This window comes from Mesoplodon mirus (assembly GCF_964341445.2).
Source record: "Mesoplodon mirus genome assembly, chromosome: 6".
Taxonomy (NCBI): domain Eukaryota; kingdom Metazoa; phylum Chordata; class Mammalia; order Artiodactyla; family Ziphiidae; genus Mesoplodon; species Mesoplodon mirus.
Window position 1 is genome coordinate 59,296,417 of NC_138982.1, and position 18,133 is coordinate 59,314,549.

The 18,133-nt window shown below is 45.5% G+C and overlaps 1 protein-coding gene across 1 annotated transcript in view; it reads left to right on the forward strand.

Annotated features, from left to right (window-relative positions):
• Nucleotides 1-587: 587 nt before the first annotated feature.
• SLC7A14 (solute carrier family 7 member 14) overlaps nt 588-18,133 on the forward strand; it is a gene marked incomplete at both ends in the record, with an annotated part of 70,163 nt that continues 52,617 nt past the window's right edge. The window contains one exon of the mRNA XM_082625735.1: nt 588-891. Within this exon, the coding sequence (XP_082481861.1) occupies nt 588-891 (304 nt within the window). The remainder of the gene's footprint in view (nt 892-18,133) is intronic.

Genomic DNA, 18,133 nt, shown 5'->3' on the forward strand with positions numbered 1-18,133 from the left:
AACCAGGTAAGAAGCACTTAGAGTTTGACAGAAGAGCGTTTTCCACAGGCCAGGCATTGTCTTAAGCTCTTTTTAGACAAACACTAATTTAATTCTCACATTGACACAAGGCAGGAGGTTTGATTATCCCCACTATGCAGTAGAAACTGAGGCACAGAGACATGAAGTAACGTTCCCAAGTTCCCAGAACTGTAAGCAGCAGAGCCCTGACTCAGACCACCCTCTTCATAACGACTATGCCACACACTGCAAACTATGGACTGTCTTTTAGGACTGGAGGCAAGACAAAGGGGGAAATGCAACCCTCCTGCATTATAAATACACAGGTTAGATCAGTTCTACCAGTTCAGTACACGGACCTCCATCCATGCCTTCAAGCCATGGTTTGTTTCCCACCTGGTCTCACCTTCCTTTTTCTTGTGTTTTTCCTGCAGACATTCATTCCCAGGAGAAGGCTGCCCTGGGGCCCTCTCAACCTCTCCTAAAAGGGAGATCCCTGGTCACTAGATGAGTTCCAGAAGCATCCACTAAGGCTTCTGCAGCCCTCTGCCATCAGTTGACCTTCACCACAACCCATCTCGCTCAGGATGAGTGGCTTCCTCGCCTCCCTGGACCCCCGGCGAGTGCAGTGGGGGGCTGCCTGGTACGCCATGCACTCCAGGATCCTGCGCACCAAACCGGTGGAGTCCATGCTGGAGGGAACTGGGGCCACCACAGCACATGGCACCAAGCTAGCCCAGGTGCTCACCACCGTGGACCTCATCTCGCTCGGAGTTGGCAGCTGCGTGGGCACTGGGATGTACGTGGTGTCTGGCCTGGTGGCCAAGGAAATGGCAGGACCTGGCGTCATCGTGTCCTTCATCATTGCAGCCGTTGCATCCATATTGTCAGGTAAGCATCTTGTGCGGGCGCAGGCCTGTGGAGAGCGTGCCCGCAGGCCTGTTACTGTTCGTCCCACCCTCCTAGAGTATTTAGTGGTGAGATGAGCAAAGTGGTCATCATGCTCCCTTTTTGCCTTGACTATCAGGGAGTTCAGTGCTAGGTTTTGGCTCATGTAGCAGCTTCCTTTTTCTTTGGTTTTTCGATCCAAATAAATATTCTGGTGCCTAGCCATTGCCCAACTTCTCATTCCCTGTCATGTCGTAATGGCTCTATTTTTATTCTGTCTCCCTTTCAGGAGAAGATAGGTCAGTTCTTTCGGTGGGGGGTGGATATAGCCAGGATATAAATAATAAATACTGGATAGGCAGAGTAGCAAAATGACAAGTCAGTAAATCTGATATGATTGGGATTTTATGAGCCTCAAACTGGCATTGTGATCTCCAAGCAGGAGGAAACCCAGTTAGGAAATAAAGCCATCGTGAGAATCACAAAACACCATCTGCCACAGCACTTCAACAGACTGATATTCTGCAGAGGTAGCTCAGCTAGCGCCTTCTCTCTCCTTGAGAAAGAATCATAAAACTCGTTTGTTTGTTTTTTTTTTAATGAAGTACCAGGACTTAACATGTTGATAGCTTGTGAAATAGCTCTATTTCCTTTTCCTCTTTCCTCCTCTTCTCTTGAGTTGGAATCCACAGTATCTTCCCAGATGCTGGGGATGGGTCAATGGACACCTTGAAAAAGAAAGAAAAGGAAAACTTCCTGCTTCTTGATGGTTATACTGCAAAAGCATGAGGCTTTGCTGGGTTTGGGATTGGCAGATCACGTGGGTCAACTCATGCCTTGGCAGTGAATGTTGTGGCCTCTTCAAATGTTTCTGGAGAAGTAAAGATGCTAACTTACACTGGGAGTTCTGTGTACTAATGCACACCATCACAAGAAGAGTTCTACATTAGTATCGTACATCCAGACTAAACAGTCTTCATCCATGTGGGATGCACAGACTAGGGATACGCCGTCAGAAAGTGCACTGGTTTATATCTGACATCGTTTTAATGTGATGAGGAAAATATTTCCAGAACCGATTTTATTTATCTCCTGTCATGGCTTATATCCTTGTTGGTCTTACCACTATCTTTTCCTGAAGTCATTCTCTAATATGCATGAATATCCTAATATTTGAGATTCCTGCAGAATAGAGGATTTTTTCCTTATAGATGAAAATAAATTATTCACATGAATAAATTCTGTGGATGCTTGAAATTCTATTAATATTAACCTGATTGCAATCATTTTCAAACTTGTTTGGCAAGGAAATTATTTGGGGGAAGGTGCCAGATTCTTACTCACCATAAATTTATAAATCTAAAAATGTTAGCACATAGAACGGAAGAGCAGGGGTAAGACAAAAGGCAGGCATGTAACCAGGGAGTGCTACAGAGGGCGCAGGGCAGACGGTTCAGAGTCCTGCCTGGTCAGTGCAGACTGCACAGCCTCCTCTAGATCCCATCCTATTAAGGCCCAGTCCCCCAAACCATGACAATTCCCACAAGTGAATCCTTCCTTCTTATCCTTCAAGGTGCTTCATTACATTTAGAAATTAGAACAAGGCCCAGTCACATTCCGGTAGCCTGTCCCCCTGACATCGTGCTCGTGGGTGCTGTGTAACCTAGACTGGGGCTATGGAGGGAGTATTTACACCATAGAAATTTGCAAATGCTACCAATCAGAGTTTGTTTGTTTGTTTGTTTGCTGTTTGTTTTCAGAGAGTGAGTTGTTAAACATTTACCAGCACATCAGTGAACCAGCTCCACCGAAGGCTCTGGTACTGGCCAGTAATTGGTGCCTTCACCAAGGCACCAGGCACCAGAAGAAAGCCCTGCTTCTGTCCCAGTAGGGATGCCCCTCTCTGCACATGGCCTCGTCCAAAACACTTCTCTACACTTTGTAACTGACATCTCCCAGCTGAGGCCAGCCAGAATCCTCCTAGAGCCCCCAGCCAGGGACAGGACCAAAATAACTGTGCCAAGGTTAGCATTTTTATATCAGTTTTCTTCAACCAGGCCTCTCACTCTATGATCCTTTGTCATTAAACCAAGGAAAGTCTCCCTCCACCCTCTTCTTTCCACTCCCACACCGTCATCTCCGTAGAGCTTCTCTCTGGACCCAACTTCCCATTGCTTCTCCATATCTGCATCTATCTCCAGCAATAACTGCTGCTTGGTTGCAAGAGTAGAATAAAGAAAAAGTTGGGATTGACTAGATTTAGCTTTTCCCAGGCAGAGAGAGAGGGGGAAAAAGCAATGGGGCTGGGAATACTAGAAAAGGAAGAGGAAATACTACTGGACCACACAACTTAGGTTGGATGAGAAGGGAAGTGAGAACATGAAGGTAGCGGTGACTTATGAGAAGTGGTAGGACCGATGAAGACTGGTGTTCTCAGTGAGGTCAGGAAATCACTGAAGTAAAAACACCGAGAAAGTGAACTAGAAGACAGAAGTGAAGTTGAAGGGTAGGATGCTTGAAATTAAGATTTGAGAGAGGTAAAGTAATCAGTAACAATAAGTTTAGACTTGGAACCTGGCTCAGCCACTGATCAGCTGTGAGACTCTGAGCAAGTTCCATAACTTCTCTGAGCCTCAGTTTCTCCACCCTGAAGATGGTGACAATAATACCTACTTCATAGAGCTGTTGTAAAGACTAAATGAGGTATCTGTAAAATGCCCATACAACACCTGGCACGTAGCACCTATTAAGTGGTTATTATTATTTTGTGCCAAACCCTATATTAGGAGTTTGCCATACATCATCACATTTAAAATTCATAATATCTCTTCAAAGTAGGTTTTATTATCTCCAGTTTTACATATGAGGAAACTGAAGTTTAAATAACAGAAACTAGATTTGAATTTATTACGCCAGCAATATCTCTCAACCCTGACTATGAATTTAAATTACTTGGGGAATTTGCTTCTGAATAATGGACTGGGGGAGGGAGGCTCAGCTTTACTGAGTTATAAGTACATACAGTAAAGTTGACCCTTTTAAATATACAATTCTATGAGTTTTGACCAATACATACAATTGTGTAACCTCCACTACAATCAAGATACAGAAGAGTTCCATCACCCCCCAAATAATTCCTTCATGTTACCTCTTTGTGATTTTCCCCTCCTGCCACCCCCAACCCCTGGCAACCACAGACGTTTTCTGTCTCTATACTTTCGCCTTTTCCAGAATGTTATATAAATGGACTCATTCAGTATGTAACCTTTTGAGTTTAGTTTCTTTCACTTAGTATGATGCATCTAAGATTCATTCGTGTTGTGTGTTATCAGTGAGACGTTACACTTTATTTCTGAGTAGTATCCCACCTTATGGATATTCCACAGTTTTTTTTTTTTTCTTTTCAATTTATTTTATTTTTTATTTTTATTTTTTGGCTCTGTTGGGTCTTCGTTGCTGTGCACAGGCTTTTTCTAGTTGCAGTGAGCGGCAGCTACTCTTCGTTGCAGTGCGCGGGCTTCTCATTGCGGTGGCTTCTCTTGTTGCAGAGCAAGGGCTCTAGGCATGCGGGCTTCGGTAGTTGTGGCACACGGGCTCAGTAGTTGTGGCTGGCGGGCTCTAGAACGCAGGCTCAGTAGTTGCGGCGCACAGGCTTAGTTGCTCCGCTGCATGTGGGATCTTCCCAGACCAGGGATTGAACCCATGTCCCCTGCATTGGCAGGTGGATTCTTAACCACTGCGCCACCAGGGAAGCCCCCCACAGTTTATTAGTTTACTAGTTGAAGGACAATGGGGTTGATCCAGTCTGGGACCATTATGAATTAAGCCATTATAAATATCTGTGTACAGGTTTTTGTGTGAACACAAATTGTCATTTCTCTTGAGTAAATACCTAGGAGTGGAATTGCTGGGGTTTGTGGCAAGTATATGTTTAACTTTATAATAAACTGCCAGACATTTTCCCAAAGTGGCTATCTTATTTTTGATTCTCACCAGCTATACATGAGAGTTCCAGTTGCTCTGTTCTTTGCCATCACTAAGAATTGTCAGGTGTGTTTTTTTGTGGCTGTTTTATTTGTTTGTTTGCCATTTTAGAAGGTGTATAGTGATATTTCAATATGGTTGCAATTTGCATTTCCCTAATTATGAATATTTTGAGCATCTTTTTATGTATTTATTTGCCATGCAAATATATTCTTTGGTAAAGTGTTCAAATATTTTTCTCATTATTTAATTGGAGTCTTCATTATCTTATTAACTTTTAAGACTTCTTTATATATTTTAGATACAAGTTCTTTATTAGATATATGGTTTTGCAAATATTTTCTGTCAGTTTGTGACTCATTTTAAAATTTTCTTTTAATTTCTGTTTATTTCTTTTTAAAAATACTGATGCTCAGGCTCTACGCCCTAGAGATTCTAATTCAGTTGGACTGGGGTAGAGCCCAGGAACTGGCATTTTAAAAAAATTCCCCAGGGAATTCTAATGTGCAGCCAGGGTTAAGAACTACTCCACTATAGGAACCAGGAGCTACCTCTGGAATAGCCATGACCTACAAGAAGAGGAAATGTATGTTAAGATAGGAACTATTTGGCCAGCAGATTCTTAAGAGACTTTTGCCCTTGTGGCATCACCTCCCATGAGATAAGCAAACCAGCTTATAACATGAAACAAATCTAAGAGAGAGAGCCACTTTCTCTATAATTTGACAAGACCCAAAGTTACAAAACCTTCCTAGGGACTTCCCTGGTGGCACAATGATTAAGAATCCGCCTACCAATGCAGGGAACATGGGTTCAATCCCTGGTCCGGAAAGATCCCACATGCCGCGTATCAACTAAGCCCCATGCACCACAAAAACTGAGCTCTGTGCTCTAGAGCCCGTGCACCACAACTGCTGAAGCCCACGCACCTAGAACCCGTGCTCCACAACAAGAGGAGCCACCACAATGAGAAGCCCGCGCACGGCAACGAAGAGTAGCCCCCGCTCGCCACAACTAGAGAAAAGTCTGCGTGCAGCAACAAAGACCCAACGCAGCAAAAATAAATAAAATTTAAAAAAGAAAAAAACTTCCCAGGCTCCTCCTACTGTTCCTGCCCCAACACCATAACTGCCCACAGCCCTATCACAGGTGGAGGGAAATTTATCAGAGGAAGCAGCTTGTGCTGTAACCTTTACCCTTGTCCAAAAGGTCTTATCTACTCTTGAATAGCTCAGCAGCCCACAACCAGACCCCGTGCCCATGCCAAACCTTAAAACCCTTTTATATATACCAGACTGTATAAACCAGATAGGGGAAATAGTTTTTCTTCCTGGTTCCCACTGACAGGTTTGTTGCAAGATGAGGGATGGAAGGAGGGTTGTTTATAGAGGTTCTCTAGTTCACTGGCTTGGGATGAAACACAATGCAAAGCCTCTGTGTCAGTGACACCTGGGCATTAAAAGTAATCTGCCCCAAGAGGCTCCTATGAATGGAACGTGCGTGGAGAAATAAAACTTATTTCCAGTTCTCTTAATATTAATAAAATTGAACCTCAAACAGAGTGTAGGTCTGAATGACTCCTAAGCTCTTGCACTGTCTACAACTACCCTTTCAGCCCATTTCTCAGGTGGTTTTGGCAAGGATTAAATGACAGTAAGCATGCATAGTATCAGTCCCCTGCCCGGTACACAATACCAGTAATTTTTATCATCTGCTCATGAGAAATAGTAGCAAAAATCTAATAAGATATGGTTTGGGAAAGCTGTATTGGGTACCTACCACATGCCAATCCTGGAGCAATACCAAAAATAAATAAGAAATTGTCTCTACCCTAAAGGACCCATCATCTCCATTAATGGAGATGAATGCTAAACCTGATAAGTAATTATGGCAATACTAGTAATGATAATAATAATGATAGTAGCAGCTACCATTTATTGAGCACTTACTGTGTACCTAAAGAGCTCTAACTGCTTTATACATTATTTTACTCCATCTTCACAACAACCCCATGTGCAAGTCGTGTTATTTTCCTCATATTGCAGATGAGAAAAAGGAGGCTTCTGAAACCTTTGGTAACTGGTTTAAGGCTCTTGTTTAAGAGGTGACAGAGCAAGGAATAGAGTGAAAGCAGTCTGACTCCAGAGCCCTCTCATGAATCACTCTGCTATTCTGCTACTGTGTTAGCAGACTAGGATTAGGTTCAGTTGACACAGCAGAAAACTAAAAATGAAAGATAATTTCACTTCCCTCTTGTATAAAAGAAGTCTGGAGGGAGGCTGCTACTGTGGCTCTGCAGTCATGGGTAATCAGGCCCCTTGATCTTTCTGCTCCACCATCTGGATACTTGGCTTCCATCCTCAAGGTGACTGCAAGATCCACGATGGCTGCTGAAGCTCCAGTCAATTTGTCTGAGTTTTGGAAGGCAGGAAGGAAACAGGAAGTTGAGGCAGGTCATTTCCCACATTTCTGTCCCTTTTTAAAGTAGCGTTCTCATAAACCCTTTCCTATAACTTCCATTTGTACTGCTTAAAACCTGAACACTTAAGATACAGCAAGTGAGATTGAGAAATGTAGTCTTCTGACTGGGTACATTGCCAACCCAAGTATTTTAGGGGTTCTACTGGTGGTAAAGAAAAGGAAAACTAGCCGTCACTGCCACATCTATAATGGATGCATAGCCCCTAAGCCCTCCAGTTTGCTGAGGTCAAGTTGTTCTGAAACATTTAAGTAAAATTTGTTCTGATTCCCAGTAATGTACAATCAGAAAATCTAGAGTCTCCCTCAGTAAACCTAGAGAGTTGTGAAGCTTACTTCCTCCAGCTCTGAATCTCTGCTTCCATAGAGTCTCTGTCTCCACTCCATGTTTCATTGGCTTCTTCTGTTTTCTTCAAGTCATCATCCAACTAGATGATACCCCAGTCCCTCCTGTCCTCCAAGTAACAGCAAGGTAAAGCTGTATGTGCAGTGAACTTTATGGAAAGTTTGGGCCAGAGATAGGAGATATAATGCAGTCCATCCCAGCAGACAGCAAGCTTATGATGGAATATAGGCTACTCCAATTCTCCCTGGCTTTAGAGAATGTCCACAAACCCTCTGTTCTTCTTGACTTCAGCCTCCAGCCCCATTGATGGGCAGCCTTCCTTCTTTTTTTTTTTTTTTTTTTTGCGGTACGCGGGCCTCTCACTGTTGTGGCCTCTCCCGTTGCGGAGCACAGGCTCCGGACGCGCAGGCTCAGCGGCCATGGCTCACGGGCCCAGCCGCTCCGCGGCACGTGGGATCTTCCCGGACCGGGGCACGAACCCGCGTCCCCTGCATCGGCAGGCGGACTCTCAACCACTGCGCCACCAGGGAAGCCCCAGCCTTCCTCCTTTAAACTGACCTTCTACTCCCTCACCTGCTCACTGTCAAGCCCTAAAACTCTTGTTCGTATCTTATCCAGAGCAGTCTACATATCTTTCTATCGCCCTCCAAGTTCATCCTGGCCATTCTCCAAAGACCATCATCCCCTAACCAAAATGGCCCACCAGGATCATTCATTTAAACAAAGTGAGGTCTAGAAGGAGGGATTTGGGGGCCAGGGCAGAAAGGTTAGAGATCATTCTGTAGTCATTGAGAAGTTCAGTGGCGTGACCAGATCTGTATTTTAGTAACACAGCGGGGAGAGAACAGAGGTGGGAATCTGGCTGTGTGCATATTGTACAGAACAGGCAAGAGACTACGGGGCTCTAGGCCCTGAAGCGGAGCTGACAGGAAGCCTGGGATGGAGAAGAAGATTTGGGGCATGGCTGGATGAGGGAGGGTGAGGGAGAAGGATAAATGCTCTTTCTAGCTCAGAAAAGGCACATAATAAATGAGAACGTTTTTGAGATAATGTCATTTGAACAATGGATTTACAATACCATCCTGGTGAAAGAAAGTGAAGGCAGAAACAGAAAACTCCAGGAAAGAGCCCCGCCACAGGACACCACGAGGTACAGTAAACTAATCTTTGTGTTCAGAACACTGCATACGGTGCTCTTGTGGAGCGCCTCCTCTCCATCCCCACCAAGCCAGTGCAGGGAGAGGTGATTTTAGTTCTGCCCTCAGCTGAGAAGCCAGGGGGTCAGAGGTTAAAGTAACTTCCTGAGAAGCAGGCAGATATTTACTGGCAGAGCCAGAACTCAAATCTAAGATTGCAGGACTCCAAAACACACGGTCCTCCATTTCAGCAAGCTGCCTCTGATATCTTTAAAGCAAAACACTCTTTCTCGTTAGATGGGAATTAATAAATTGCAATGGATGAAACGGTCTAAAAGGCAATAAAGGACCGTCACACCGAGTAGTATGTTTCTCGGCACTCTAAATTTATGGTTCAGCACTAGGGTTGATCATTTGTATTTCCTGCCATCCTCACTTGCTCTTTAGTATCTTCTCAACCATCATTAGGTGAACCCTGGTAACTGAATCCCTGGAGAGGTGCTAAGGGGAACAGAGGTCTTTCCCATAGACGAGGCTCCCAACCGCCTCCCAGGGCTTGTTCCGCAGACCTTCGCAAAGTTTAAGCAGAGTCCCCTCGTTCCAGTGTTCATCTCAGGTTGGATTTTCATGCCGAGGAGGATCGCTCAATATTTAGGATCTATTTAGATAGTCTGGTGAGTTTCTTTGTTTTGTTTTCCAGAACAGACCATTTCCCCCTCCCCAAATTGAAGCCAGACCTGAGAGGTGACCACCGGAAGGGTTGGCCCTTCTGCAACCTATTTTCAATGACCTAAGATCACTCATTCATTCCACAAACTTGCATTTATTTGTTCCCCCAAACATATCTGAGAACTGCTCTTAACCACACTGGGTGGGTAGGAGAGGCAGAAATGCAAAGTGGGTGAGAGGGTAGAGAGGAAATGCAAAGATGAACAAATTCAGGGCCGTCTTCAAGCTTCTTGAAGACTAGCTCTCCAAAACACTGTCCAGATACACAGCTGTAGGTTGAAATCTTAATAATGATAGCAGCTGCCCCTGATGTTTGTAAAGTCTCTAAGACAGAAGTTAGTAAACACTCAGTAAATGTTAGTCATTACTCTTATTATTACTATTGTTTTTATTATCATCAGGCAAATTCTGTGCCCTGGGCACCATGCATATACTACCTCATTTAATCCTCTCAGCCTCCCTGGTAGGTGATAGTAGCTTTCCTGTAGTATGCCCAATCACAATAGCTAAGCCACTGAGCACTGATAACATGCCTGGCACTAGCTGAACACCAGTGGCACAATCCTCTCAACAAATCCTACAAAATAAATACCATTGTCAGATTCATTTTGCAGATGACAAAACTGAGGCTTGCGTGGGATGGGTGACTTGTCCGGGGCAACGAAGCAGTCAGCGGCAAAAGGCAAGTCTAAATTCGATTCTGCCTGCTCCAGAGACTGTTACCACCATGTTGCTCCATGCAGACACACCCCCTCAAAAAATTTAAAAACTCGCCGGAGAGAATCGAATGAATCAAGGAAACCCTCATTCCTATGGGTTTCAAAAGAGCCTGCAGCTCATTCTATTCCGTTTATTAGGGGAGCACTTTTCTAGCTCTAAACTTCTGTAACCCAGGTCATGAAAATGACTTCCAAGCTCAGCGGCTTCCTCTCACCTGTCAGCAGTGAGAAGGGTGTTGTGAAGTGCATGTACCTCTTCTATGTGGGGCTGGATTGACAGCCCTGTAGGAAGGATGTCAGTTACCAGTTCAGAAAAGGTGAGCACAGTTTAATGGAAATATGCAAGTTTCTCAAGTTGCTGATTGTGAAAATGAGTTTCCTCCAGCAAACCCAGGAGAAACTGGGCTTCTTTTGCATCTTCTCCAGCACTTGCTGGGGTAGACAGTGCATACCGAGAGCCCCCAGCACGGCTGTCAGAGGGACTGGCCGCCGGCTCTGGGCTCAGCATGGCGGGGTGCCGCAGAAGACAGGCAAGAACTCCGAGACAAAGGGCTTGGCATCGATCGATGCAAAGAAACAAGACAGGCACACGTGCAATAGTCATGGGAGCTGCAAGAGACGAAGGGCCTGGGTCAGAAGTCAGGACACCTGCGATCTAGTTCCAGCTCTGTCCCTCAGCAGCTCAGGACCCTGGAGCAAGTCATTCACGTCTCTCGACCTCAGTTTCCTCCTATGCACAATGAAGAGTTCAGATTCGATTGCCTGTATGAGGTAGGGTGAAAAAGAGAACTTAGGGAGCAGAAAGATTTGTAAAGAAAGGTCCAACGCCTCAACTCCCCCCACACACATCCCAACACCACGTAGCACAGGAGCACCAGGTAGCATCAGAGCAATTCGCCCCAGAGCTGATCTACCTCACTTCAAGCCCTGCTCGGCCATTCACTACTTGTGCAACTTGAAAAATGTACTTAACCTAGAGCTTCCCAAGCAGGTCGCCAAAAATTATAGGTGTGCCAAGGTATTGCTCCCTCAGCCCTCAGGGCAGCAGGAGGTGGGAGAGGCCCAAGGCTACTCACCGCTACCTGTGAACGGCCTCGTCCCTTTACATATGACCTCCTTCCCACAGCCGTACAAACGTCATTTTCTAGGTGTATTCTGTCAAGTGGAAAATATTGGGAAGTCCTGAGAACCTGTCTAGATCCTGGACTCATTCTCTGTAAATGGAATAACGATGGCCTCAGCATCATTTCTATCTTGTGAGATTAAGATCGAGTATGTAAAGTGCTCAGTAGAGCTGGTGCACACAGTAAATGTTTAGTAATGTTTGCTCTTATTTTTATCCTTACTACCACTACGGCTGGCCAGAGCTCCAACCTAACAAGGCTAGGTTCATTCTTAGTGCAAATGAGCAGGTTCAGATTCTGAAACCCCTCAGCGCACACCTAGTAAAAGACTCAGACCCACCTCCTACTCACCCTTTCTCCAGATAAACCTTGGGCAAAAAGCATACTTTTGTTTCTGAAGGCATTTGCCCAAGAGGAACTCTCATCTCTACAAGGACAGTCCCCTTCAAACAAGCCGTGCTGCAAAACATACAGAAAAGCTGCGCCTCAAAAAACAAGTAAATAAGTACATAAGAGAATTACAAATTGTGGTAAGTGCTCTATGGAAATTAAACAGGGTACCAATGCAAAGTACTCTCTCTCTCTGAACAAGTGATATTTAAGCAGCCTCCAATCTGTGCACTGAAACAGGGGCTAGAGGTGAGTCAGGCACAGCAAGAAAGCACAACCACCTGAGACAGGAGTGCTCATGGAAACTCATAGAGGAGTTATTCCTAGCACCAGCTCCTGCCCTTGGGGCTCTGGGGAAAGGCAGACTATGTACAGAGTCTAACTGGCTGGCCACAGCAGCTCAGGAGCTCTGCGTGTGCCAGCCATCAGCTCTGAACACCCTGCCCCACTCGGTGCCCCTCCTCACACTGCCAGGCCACAGAGGCTGGTGCTAAGGGCCCATGGCCAGCCGAGTGAATCAGGGAGGCCCACTGCCCCTACCCCGGCAAATTCCACCAGCCCTGGCAAGGGGGTGAGATCACCAAAGCAAAGGGGGTATGAAGAGACAAGAACAAAGGGCAGAACTTGGTTAAATGGCTACAATCAGATGGAGATGGAGAAATCGAAAGCAATAATGGAGAAAGAAAAATGTAGGCAGAGGAGGAGGAGTGAAACTGAAGGAAGAGTATATTCTTACACATGGAACTGAAGAAGGTGTAAGCACTGGCATCCCAAGCTGCAGGGACGCTGATAAACGGCCTTTCCAGTTGACAGCCTGTGGACTGGAGCTGCCAATCTCTGGGGTACAGCATAGACAAACACCGTAATACAAAGGGTAGAGCTGGCATGGAGAAGAGGGAACAGCAAGCAGTAAAGTGAAACTCTGATTTAACAACCCAAGAAATGCATTCATTTGTGCCTGTGCCTTATTGAGTGTCCATGGGTAGCTGTATGTGTGTGAAAAGCAATGATTTGCTAGCATGCATCACAAACATTTCATACTCTGCTTCACCACTGGCCATTTACATAGACCTGGCCCTCCAAGTCCCTGCAAAGTAGTTGAACACATATAAATATATGTATACATTTACATAAATATGTATGTATACACAGGCACACATAAATATATCTTTATATCCTATCAACTCTTCAGGAATTTCCTATTCTGTAATAAATTCAATAATAGCCCTTGGTTATTTATCTTGAGACTTTATTTACAAATACCCCAGTTTATAATTTCTGAGGCTTTTTTTTTTTTTTTTTTTTTGCGGTACGCGGGCCTCTAACTGTTGTGGCCTCTCCCGTTGCCGAGCACAGGCTCCGGACGCGCAGGCTCAGCGGCCATGGCTCACGGGCCCAGCCGCTCCGCGGCACGTGGGATCTTCCCGGACCGGGGCACGAACCCGTATCTCCTGCATCGGCAGGCGGACTCTCAATCACTGTGCCACCAGGGAAGCCCTTCTGAGGCTTTTTAAAGAAAATAAACAATGCAATGAATTTCTCTTATGTATAAAACATAGATACAAATGCCTGCTCCTTTGCAGACACTTCTAAGCATGTTTTAATTATGAGAGCACTCGACACAAAAAAACAGGTCAAGAGCACTCAGTGTTTTCCTTGGAGGGCATGCCTCTGTCAAGAAGCCACCAACATATCCAAGGGATTCACTGTTCCATTCACTGGAGTTGTATTGTAGAAAAGTCAGCTAAAATCCCACCATCGCTATTGTATTTGGTAGGGGCTGTCCAGTTGGAAGCAATCCATTAGGACCATCTAGGTGAGAATCTAGGAAAAACAGTTACCCCAGATCCTGGTCAGCTGTGCCCCAGTACTGTTTACCATGCACTTCATCCTTCCATCCTCATGGACCAGTAGGCAGCAACACTCACTCCTTAAAATACAAACTTCATACTTATGCCCTACAGAAGGCCAAATTCTTCTAGAGTTTGTGGGCTGGAGGGTAGAAAGGGCGAAGGAGAGGGAGGGAGGTGAAAGTGGTACGTGTTTGTATCCCAAACGTGTTTGTATCCCTGGAGGGAGGAGAACTATAATAGAAAGAATTAGGAGCTGTAACCAAATCCCCACACCCAGAAGATTCTCTCTAACAACGTCCTGAATCCTGAGTCTCTGGTCCTCCCTCTCTGCATGTTGGCCCATTTTGGAAAAAAGTCAAGATGGCACCCCTTTTAGGAGGGGTTTCTCATGTCTCTGGGAAGGTCCTCCACTGAGAGCAGATCCAGGTCCATGAGAGATTCTCTGGGTCTCACCCTCCTGGGCCCCTGTCAAGAACGCAGCCTGTCCCAGGGGAACCTGGTCCCACGTGATTGTCAAATGGGCTGAGGAGGCCACACAGGGCTCAGGTGTGTTCTCTCAGCATTCTCTTTTAGTCCTGCCCACTAAATTCTCAGGGCAAGGGGGTGATGGCCTGGTCCCCTCACAGAAGCTTCTTAGGACTGTCATCTCTGTCAGCACGACTTTCCTCTGCTTCAGAAACGGGGGCGCTGCCTACTCCTGGAGAGATGAGCTGGAAAATGTTTGACTGGCTGTCACTTCAGTGCCTGCCCTCCTTGCCTTTCTGCACAAAGCCTTTTAGGCTCAGTCATCAGAGTCATCTGGACGAGGGGCAGTAGGTCTCATAAAGAAAGGCTGAACAAGAAAATGGGAACTTCCTCTTCACCCTCACCATTTCTAACAGGATTTGTGGAAAAGAACAGATGATTCTAGATTAAAGATTAAGAACCTAAAAAGAAAGTTTTCCAGGTTTTGATTTAGAAGTGAATCAAGCACACATAGGGCTTGGTCTAGATTCTAGATGACTTCGCTGCCAATGCCGAGTCTCTAAAACCATCAGCCAACAATACTTGTTTCTAATCTCTTTTATCCCATCTACGAGGCAAAGGCTTCTGCACAGACACTCCAGAAGCTACTGCTAAGTAAAGCTCTCTGATACCCTTTTCCTCAACTGTAGTAACAGCCATAGCTCCCGCTGGAGGAGTGCCTGCCCATGACAACCTGCACAGTAGGCATCGCCATTGCCAGTTTCCAGATTGAGAAACTAAGGGTCAGTGAATTGGATGACTTGCTCAAAGCCACAGTTAGTAATAATTCTAGTTGCCATTTATCAAGCACTTACTGTGTGCGATGCACTGGGCAAAGTGATCTGTGTGCATTATCTCATTTAATCGTTATAAGCACTCTCTGGGTCTCTCTCCAGAGGCTGTGTGTCTTCTATGACACCTCACGGCTTCTCCTAAAGCAAAGAGGGGCTGCTGATGGAGGCCCCAACATTCCCTCGCAGCTTACCTGAGCATCAGATGAGGAACCATGTACAATGGGCCTACCATGGGTAGATGCCCCAACACATGTGTCTTTCCCTTTTGTAACGTCTTTTCCCCTGCAAGGCTCTCTTTGATGTTAACCCAAGGTCACCTACATAAAAATGTTATGAGCAGAAAAAAGGGCAGTTCTAGCCCACCTGCCACCTCAGCAATGAAGAGGGACCAATCTGGGCCAGAAGATGGACTCAGGAACAGCTAACCCTGTGAATTTTTCAGTTGAAAGCAACCATATGATCTTTATTATTATTATTACCATCTTCATTATCATTGATAAAGCAATAAAATTAATGTACACTAATGATGACATTAACAATAGCATGACAAGACAATATAATACTGGAATTCATCATGTTATGAAAACTGCACCTTCCAATAACCTCTAAAATATTTTCAAAGGGGAGATGTAGACAAGAGAGTAAACAGATAGGCTGGTCTTATTTCATAAGTAAATTAATAAACTTCCTTGACCTATTTTGGGGGTCACTTCTCTGACTATGAGGACAGCTTCTCTCCTTCCTGTTTATATGTGGATATATTGGTACAGCAGGTTGGGGAACTTTCCAGTTCTCTGCTTCCTACCCAACTTTAATTGGAGGCCTGTCAGGTTCAGTAAGTAATAGTGTCACACACCCCCTGATTGAAGATGCCACCCATTCCCTAAACACAAGCTCTTACTGTCCACCTGGGACCCGCTTTGGCAGAAAAATTATGGCACTCCCAGACAGACTGCTTTTCTTCCAGATGCATTTGTAAAAATTGCCTGGGCTTCACTGACAGGTGATGGAGTGACCAAGGTTACTCAGGTAGAAGAGACAGTCGAAGTGCGAGGGAGAGAGAGCCTGATGGATTACTCCCTGAAAAAGAAACCCACAATTTTCTTGGCTGATCAAGAGCATTGGGAAGAGGACATTGGTGCAGGGTCGCAGGGGGCTGAATAGATGTTTCTCAGAATCCAGCAACGTGCTTCTCAAGGGGGACAGTGATGATGGGGATACTTCATTACCACCATCTGGAATTCAGTGCTGCAAAGAACACAAATGTTTCCAAGAGAATTCGCACTCTGTTTCTCTCTAGGGTCCTGTGATTTCTCCTTATGCCCCACTCCCAACCTACCAGCGGTACTAGCAACCACATCAGTATATACAGCATGTGTAGCCCTGCTGTGAATTTATTAATGGAACAGAGATGCTTTAAGAAGACTAAGGAAATGAGAAGGAAATGGGTAGCAACGATCTCAGCAAAATGCTGTCTTTGGTGAGGACTTCCTTAAAGACATGTTTGGGTCTAAGTGGTGAGTTGCACTGGTGTCATCCAACAGCTGATTCCTTCCCGAGTCTAGGAGACAGAGGATAATTAGCACTCAGGAGGAACTGACTTCATGGACAAGGAATCGCTGACCGATACGCCATGTTCAAAACAACCAATCAGGCCTGTTATCTGTGACCTGTGGCCAGTCACCCCAGGCAGGCTCCTCTGAGCAACACACAGGCTGGGACTGATCCCAGAAGCCTGAATGAAACTGCAGAGTTGGCCAATTGTTTTCTTGGACGCTCCTCTCCACTCCTTCTCATACCTCCTGACACTTCTCATACCTCCACTCCTTCTCATACCTCCTTTTCTCTATGGATAGTCCTTCTGGCTGTCTGAACACCTCACTTCAGAACTCAGGGTTGCAGTTCTTTAAAGCAGCCCACGCATTTTCCCCCACTCCCTGCACTAATATCTCCTTTCTTGTTTTCTTATAATTGTTGCTTTTCTGGTCTGTCCTCGCCACTAGACTATAAGACCCACAGAAAAGGAACTGTATTCTTCCTATTCACCTTGAAGTCCCTAAAATCGACCACAGATGCATCAAGATGGCACCTTATAAATGTTTCAGATAAATGAATGAATGAATTGGAAAGCTCCTAGAACTGGGTATCAGGAGACTTCCATTCTAGCCCCTGCTCTGTCAGCACGTGAATACGCAGCTTCAGGTCTGGGGCTCAGCTGCATCCTCTATCAAGTAAGAACACCACCCAGATGAGCAGCTGATACCCCTCCCCACCCTGCGCTCAGTACAGCCTGTGGGTCCTCAGAGGATAGTCAAAAGCTCTGGGGAGGCGTGGGATGCGGGAGATCCTGGGCAGACCAGCCTCAGGTCTCCTACTCTCTCCTCAGACAGAGCACCCTGCTTTCACTTATTTATGTATTAAGCTCTCAAATAAGACTTTGTGGGCAGAGTGGGTTTTACAACCAAGAGAAAGCTTTACGACTATAGTAGATGAACCGTACGGCCCTTTTCTGCTAGATTCCCCCAACCTATTAACCAGGTCCCGCTCCCTCAACACTTGACCCCAGTCCACCTCTGCAGACTCATCATCTTCAATCCCCAAAGCAGCCTATACGTCATTCCAGCTGTGCCCTTTCATCTGCCTGAGACCCCCCTTTCCCATTTTGTTCTGCCTGGGAAAGCCCAGCTCACCCTTCAAGATGCAACTCAAAAGCCTCCCCACTTCGTTTCCCCACTCCCCCGGCAACCAGAGAACCATGCTCCCTCAGAACCACACTCACCCCATGGGGCTCCCAGAGCACCTCATAAATACCCTACAACGTTACGTATCAGCCGTGTGGAATCTTCCGGTTATTAAGCTCTTTGCCGATTGGAATATAGACGCTTCAACGTCAGGAGACCTGCCTTACTTTCCGTTTAAGTCTCTGATACTCACCACAGTGCCTGATTTAGTAAGCACTAAAGGAAGGAAATTAGGATGTCCGAAGTTATTCAGGAAATCAGCAAATTCGCTGACAAGTAGGTTAGGGAATTAGTCAATATGTTAAACTACATGGTAATGGGAAAACCTCTCTTTATCTGAGTAGAGTAATTGGTGTTCAGGTGTAATAACCACTATATTTGTTTTTTGTTTTGGGGGGTTTTTTTTTTGCGGTACCTGAGCCTCTCACTGTTGTGGCCTCTCCCGTT